General features: G+C 56.6%; 1 protein-coding gene across 1 annotated transcript in view; it reads right to left on the minus strand.

Annotated features, from left to right (window-relative positions):
- MYO18B (myosin XVIIIB) overlaps positions 1-7555 on the minus strand; it is a 128339-nt gene that overhangs the window by 21262 nt on the left and 99522 nt on the right. Inside the window, exon 39 of the mRNA XM_019538671.1 lies at positions 1796-1929. Within this exon, the coding sequence (XP_019394216.1) occupies positions 1796-1929 (134 nt within the window). The remainder of the gene's footprint in view (positions 1-1795; positions 1930-7555) is intronic.

Here is a 7555-nt window from a genome sequence, read left to right on the forward strand (position 1 = left end):
ATGGAATCGGAAACGGGAAAACTTAAGAGCTGGCAAAATAATGCTGATGACAAAGAGGAAAATCCTGGCCTCCCCAAAACTTTGTCGGGAAAAACTTCCATAATTTTTCCACCGCTTAGCTTCATGCACAGGCTCCCCTTCCTCTCCCTCCGCTTGAAACCAAACTATATCTAAAGGGCACGTTTCCTCCCTGGAAGTGCAGGGGTCCGGCTATCCCCCCACGGTCACGGGGGCCGAGGACGGGAACCGCGCTCCGCAGCCGGGCTGTGCGAAGCGCAGGGCTGTGGCAAGGCAGCGGCACGGCACAGCATCGGGGACAAACTCCTCTGTGCGAGAGACCATGGATCTACTCTCGACCAAGCTAGGCACTGTATTATTTCATCTCTTCATTTGCATTTTTACATGCATTTGCTGCCAGCGCTGCTACGGGTTCCCGGTCAGGATTTCCAGGTGGCGAGATCTGACGGGCTCTGGCCCCGTTCTGCACCAGCTCTCGCCGCCCGGAAGCAACCGCAACGTACGTGCGTGTGCGAGTGGAGACGCTGACTCTAGCTGGCATTTCTGGGCCTGTCGCGGGGGGCGGGCACCGATCCGAGGAGCGAGATCGTTTGGTGACACCGTCGCTAACCTGATTAGCGCTGACACTTCCTGACAGCATAATGGTTCGGAGCAAGCTTCAGCAAGGCGAACTCCAACTGTGTTTCTGTGAGAGGATGACATGACTTGTAAGAAGAGGAGGATGGAAATGGGCTGATTTAGTTTGCAGATGAGAAGACCGAGGGGGGATTGAGTAGCAGCCTTCACCTCCCTGCTGGGGGGCTGCAAAGAGGACGGAGCTGGGCTGGCCTCAGATGCCAGGACAAGGAGCAATGGGCTCAGGCTGCAGCAAGGGAGGTTGAGGTTGGATATTAGGAAAAACTCTCTCACAAGAAGGATAGTAAAACACTGGACCAGGTGAGGGGGTGGCATCTCCATCCTTGCAGGGGTTGAAGACCAGCTAGACAAAGCCTTGTCCAGGACGATGTAGTTGAGGCTGGTCCTGCTTGGAGCAGGGGGTTGGACTAGATGTGACCCCCCGACATCCCTTCCCACCCTCATCGTCTCCGACTGTGACTCCTGCCCTGGCAGCGTGCTGGTCCTGCCGTACAGGTCCAGGAGAAAGCGTCCCAAAACAGAGGCAGCCCCTAACCTCGTCCTTCCCAACCAAGCTGGGGGCTGGACTCGCCTCGCGCTCCTGAAGGACATCGTGTGCCAGGAGCAAACCGTACGGGGATCCTTGTGACTGGACTATTTTCATCGCGGCATCGTGTGCTTGTTTTAAACCCCCGCACTCAGCAGAGTTCCCCGCACAACCTTTATTTCGGTGAAAGAGTTCATTAAAAAAAGGGGGTCATTTGTCAGTGCAGATCCACGCGGCTCAAAACAGCCGAATCAGCTCTAGGAGAAAATGCTCCTCTTAGAGACGGATCTCAGCCCCGTGCCAGGAGCCCAGAGGGGTCCGTCGCAGTCACCCCACGTGGCAGAAACGACCCCCGGGGCGGGAGCGAGATGCCAGCACCAGGGAGCATTTCATTTGGCAAGAGGGATGCAGCCCTTCTCGGGCCTGAACGGAAAGCTCAGTTATGGAGGCCCCCCTGCCCTAACCAAGCACCGGCTTCTCCCACGAAAATCAAGTTTCCTAGAAAACAGATTTCTGGTGCAAATCTCAGCAGCGCCGAGACGCACGCCGCCTGGCCCAGCACAACGACACCGGTGCATCCGCGCTCGTGCCAAGGCGCGTTTGTCGTCCGCCTACCTCTCCGCGTCGCTCTCGTCGCTGGACTGCACCTCCTCCAGGGCCACCTGCAGATCCGCGATGCGCCGGATGGACGTCTCCAGGTCCGCTTGCAAAGTCTGCCGCACGGCCGAGAGCTCGTCCACTTGCTTCTCCTGGACAAACACAGCACGCGATTAGAGAGCTACGGCCTTCTCGCCAGGCACCCGGCCGCGCGAGCCGGCAGCTACCGAAGTGGCGCTCGGGCTGTGGGGGTGAAGGAACGAGTGGTACCCCCGGCTCCCAGGTGGGTGCCCGAGCTGACAATGGAGATCTGTGGCAGTGCCCAGACCGCCTTCTTCCAAGAGCAGAGGTGACCCTAAACCCCGGAGAAAAACGCCACCACCCCAGACACGTTCCTATTCACAGCAAAATGCCGCCGGCTTCCGACCCCGGCGTCTCACCTGATGTTATTCCTACTTGGTTGGCCAGCAAGACTTGTGTCCTACAGAATAAAGCACGGCGGGGACTCTCCACCCAGCGAGTGCGGCCCGGAGAGGCACCGGTATCACGTCTGCTCCGCAGCACCGTGGCCCCGGGGCAGGCTCCTTGTGCTCCCCGCTTTGCCCCCCTTGACCTCCACTCTGCTACCGCGGGGAGGAAGGAGGGCGGGGAGCACCGCGAGCTTCGCGCCCCGGCTTGGAGATGCCGTCGTGTACCCCGGGGAGGCCCGAGGGAGGGAGGAGGCTGCTGGTGCACGAGGCTGATCTGAGAGTGCAAGGACAGAGCAAGCCCTTCCGCACGCCCCGCTTATCCGCCTGCACAACGGGCTACCCCCTGCTCCCCGACGAAGCACCTTCCAGAAACACACTTTATTTACAAGACAATCCTACAGAAAGGGGGAAGGGGGGGACCCATCCAACTTCCCGGACTCTATTTTTCATCCTCCGCATCAGCCACGAGCCACGGATGAGATTTTCGCATCGTGGCAGCAACGGCGGCCGCCCGAGTTGGCAGTCGCCACGCGGGGATTTTCGTCTTTTGTCTTAACGTCGCGGTTTTAATTTGGTCTCGAGTCTTTTCGCGAGCCCGGCGAGCAAGGGACCCGGCAGACAGTTTGTCTAACCCGGCACGTGACGGAGAGAAAGCACGCTGCAAATTTAACTTGATTGAAGCTGCCAGCTGTAAAATTGCCATCTCTGTGGTGACAAGGTGAGAGATGATTTGTAGTGCAGGCAGCGACAGGCCCAGGCGCAGGAGCCAGCAGCCTGTCAGAGTAAATAATGAAAGCCCTGGTATCACAGGGCAAGCAGGCCTTGGGGGAGCTGCATCTCACTTCATAAAAACATTCAAGGAACCGCCGGGCGCGGCGCAGAATCCCAATCGCTCCGGGAGCGCGCCGATACGGACGGCAACTTTTAGCAATGTCCAAATCTCCCTCCCATCCAGGGCTTTCAGGCTTGTTAAGTCCTTCCCTCGGAGAGACCAAATATTATGAGGTCTCTATGAAAAAGAAAGCTCATAAAGAAATCTATCTATAAAGAAATCTCATGAAGTGAGACAAGCGCACCGAGGAGGGAGCAATGCCCTGCGCCGGGGCAGGCTGGGCTGGCGGGCTCGGCAGCTGCTCTGCAGAAAAGGACCTGGGGGGCAGAGACGAGAGGATGGGGATGAATTAACTGTGTGGCCTCTTTGCCAAGAAGGCGAACGGCACCCTGGGCTGCACTGCCGGCAGGTCGAGGGCAGTGATTCTCCCCCTCCATTCGGCACTGGGGAGGCCACATCTGGAGTCCAGTGTCCAGCTGTGGCCCCCACAACAGAAAGGATGTGGACACAATGGAGAGAGTCCAGCAAAGGGCAATGGAAACGGTTTGGGGGGCTGGGGGACAGGACTGGGGAGGAGAGGCTGAGGGAAATGGGCTGACTGAGTCTGCAGAAGGGAAGACCGAGGGGGGTTGAACAGCAGCCTCCACCTCCCCGCACGGGGGCTGCAAAGAGGACGGAGCTGGGCTGGTCTCAGTGGGGGCAGACGGCAGAAGGAGCAATGGGCTCAAGCTGCCGCAAGGGAAGTTGAGGCTGGATATCAGGAAAAACTCTCTCGCGAGGAGGGTGCTGCAGCACCGGGACAGGCTCCCCAGGGAGGGGGGCAGTCTCCATCCTTGGAGGTTTTGAAGATCCGGCTGCACAAAGCCTTGGCTGGGATGATGCCGTCGGGGCTGGTCCTGCTTGGAGCAGGGGTTGGACTGGATGTGACCTCCCGAGGTCCCTTCGCATCCTCGCTGCCTCTGAACGGGCCCCTGTGCTGGTGGACTGGCTAATGCTGATCACCCCCTTTCCCTGGAGGTCAGCTGGCTGGGAAACGCTCTCCAAGACGCGGCTCCCCGAGACCCTCTGGCCACCTCAGTGCTGTATGGGCTATAGCTCACCCTCTAGCAGGCACCAAATAACTGGCCTGGGAGATGCAGCTGAGCGAGGAAAGCCAGATGCTCTAACACTTGCGAAACCAGGAGGGAGAGCGCTCCAAGCCTTAGATAACAAGCCTGCAATCCACTATTAGCAAATATAAAATCAGTAAGTAAAACAACCCATAGCTAAAACCCCGCACACTGATAACAGCCCCTGCTGCAGCATCCCTCAGCTCCAGAAATGCAGTTTGCTGGCGGCATTCGCTTTCTTCCCCCATCTTCTATTTCTATTATTATTATTATCCGTACACTCAGCCTGGCAAGCACACGTGCCTCTTGCCACGCCGCGACGGAGCCGCTTCGTGGTACCTGGGAATTCAGCGGCTTGCTTTCTCCATCTGGCGACATGAAGGCCTCCGAGCATTTCCTATCTCTGCAATATTAACTCACACGGCAATCTCAGCTGCTTGCCGATAAAGCCCCAGCATCTCCTTGGGCGTGCGGGGGGAGGCTTGTTTCTCACCGTGCTCACAGGCTGTTACGAGTTTCTATCAAACTTCAAGGCTGCTATTTTCCAAGCTGCCTCCAAGGCTTTCAGATGCCCTTCTCTCACTACAGAGCCACGCCGTGACAGAGGCCCATCTCCGATGAAAGAATAACGGGCACCTGAGGCCCCGGGCAGGCTGGAAAGTCGCAGCCTGAAATTGTTGAGAAAAACAGACCCCGTGCAGCCAAACGCACCCTGCAGCCAACACCAGAGGACCTTGGGATGAGCGTGATGAGCTTTCAGGGGCGGCTCGGAGATGGGGGCACCTAACAGAAGAAGCGTGGCTGGAGAGGTCACCCACAGACACCTTTTCTGGAGGGCTGACCAGCACCATCCCCTCCGTCAGGAGTAGGGGCCCTTCTCTCTCCCCACCCGGTTTGCAAGCTGCACGTGGAAGCAATCCCGTGTCTCCTTCGCCCTGCCCTGTACGGGCCCGATAGGACCAGGGCAAAGTCTTGTCCAGGAACTGACACCTTTGAGCCAGCTCCGGGACAGCGTTGACCATGCAGTTTTAGTAATAGACTGGATTTGTACAGGATGGTTTGGGTAGGGAGGGGGGCTGCATTAAGTGCAACCTCCAAAAGACCCTCCCAGCCCCACTTCTCTATGACTCTACTCTTCCCCCGCAACACCAGATATCACAACAAGTAACGTGCATGTGCAAAGAGCCCCGGGACCCTCTGGCCACCCTAGTGCAAAGTCATTAATAATCGTTTTATGGGGTGGAGGTTACTAGTGTGCATTCGATGCATCGTATTGCACCAATCCCATGCACTCGATGCATGGTATTGAGCAGATGGCTCAGTGTATTATAGTGGCCAAGTAATGGGGCTATAAGCAAACCCGAGATCCTCTGCCCAGATTCTGGCCAAAGTAGTTATTTCAAGGTGAGCCTAAAAATAGAGATTTCCAAATGAGAGATGACAGTGCTTAATAACGCCGTTGTTCCCAGAATAGACTCTGCAGTCCAGAAGCCATTGACTTATTACCATTGTCATTATTAGAAGTGCTGGAAGCGATCAAATCCTGAGGAAATTTCCATTCAAATGCACAAGGTAATTTGTGCCAGCTCATCATAAGATGGCAGGTGATTTGCCCGGCCCTGAAAACACAGACTAGCATTGAAAGTATACGTCCTGGGTTTTACAGGCAGGGACATGACCCGCGACAGCCGCTCGTCGCTGTGGAGCCGTCCATGCTACAAGTGCTAAGATGTGCAGTTTGCAAAGGAGCTGTAAAATGATCTGGGCTCACGAGCTTTGCTTAGAGAAAAGCTCCAGCAGCGACAGACGTGGAAAGCGTCCCTCTGAGGCTGCGGCTCGGGACCTGTCTGTGGACTCTCCTATTAGCAGGAGCCTGCGATCTCAGCTGCTACCAACGTAATTTGTGCCGGCAACAACTGTACCGACTTTGCCCTTTCTACTCAAACTCAAGCAGAGCATACATCTGTACCACCCGATTGTCTCCAGGAAGGAAATAATTACATCAATATAATTAAATTTCAAATGGAAAAAAAAAAATCCTTTTCACACAAACTGACAAAAAACTGCCCAGCATCAGACCACTATCATTCGGGCGAGCTATTAGAAAAGACACCTTCGACACATGTTGTTTCAATTTAAATGTAAATGCAAGCAGCTTTTTCCTTTTTAATATGCTAACTGGTATGAATGCAAAACTATGCCTTGAGAATGGACCACGGACCGTTTTGGATGCCATCTTTCCTCGGAGAGGCAAAAAAAGACGCTGGGAAACACGTTCGCTGCCAACTGCCCAGAGCGCTCGCACGTATTGTTTGGTCTTTAAAGGGGGGGAAGCCTAATATTTCTTGCAGCAAGAAAGCTGGCAGGAGAGGAGGTCTCTGTGCCCCGTTTAGCAGTCGGCGAGTTGTCTGGGATTCGTGGCCACTTGCAGGAATAGACCCGAGCCGTGGCTGGACTGCCCTGCCCCTACCCAGACGCAAAGGGACTCGCATCAGGAGCAGGGAGCCCCGGGGCCCTCCCGTGTCCCCTTCACATCAAGAGCAGCCTGGAGCAGCTCTCAGAAGCGTCAGGCCTGAGAGGGATGGAGGGGAAATGGCACAGAAACCTCTGAGCCCCCAGCAAGCCCCACCATGGGTCCTCCCAGGCTAGATCCATTGCCCCCAGAGCCGGAATCCCCTGGATCCCACTGGCGGAGACATGCAAAAGGTTTGTGGACAGGAGCTCATGGCAATCCCAAGTCCGCAGATCCAGCACTGAGCGGGACAGAGGTCAAAAAGGGAGGCGCTACAATACGGGGTGCAGTGCACGCACGGGGTGCAGGACACGCACGGGGTGCAGTGCAGTGGCTCTCCCAGCCCAGGGGGCTCGATCTTCATCCTACCCCCCAACCAGGCATCGCACTGCCTCCCTCTGCCCCGTGAGCACTGCACAAGGGGACGTGGCCCCTCTACCCCGCGGCTCTCCCGGCGCGGCACCCATCGCTCCTCAGTGGTTCCTGCACAACCCAGTGCTGCTGTCTCCAGCCCATTTCCTCCCAGCTGTGATGGGGGGTTTCTCTGCCTGGCTCCTTCCCCCGCCCACCCGTCCAGCCCATTTGGAGCCACCTCCTGAGCTGCAATCAGCCTTAATTTGCTGTGCACAATGTGGGAGAAATCGTGTGTGAAACTTAAAGAAAGGCTGCCGGGGCCTGAAGCGAGGCAGCACAGCAGAGACACAGCTCCGGAGATAAAAGGCAACCGGCAAGTCATTTTGTCTCTGTTATTCAGCATTAACGTCCCATTATTAGGGCTCTCGTGCTCAAGCGCGCCTGGCGCGGAGCAGAAAGGCCGTGTTACCGATCCGGCTGGGCATCCTGACTCCTGGCTCC

Source organism: Crocodylus porosus, unplaced genomic scaffold (assembly GCF_001723895.1).
Source record: "Crocodylus porosus isolate Cpor-Errol unplaced genomic scaffold, CroPor_comp1, whole genome shotgun sequence".
Classification (NCBI taxonomy): Eukaryota; Metazoa; Chordata; order Crocodylia; family Crocodylidae; genus Crocodylus; species Crocodylus porosus.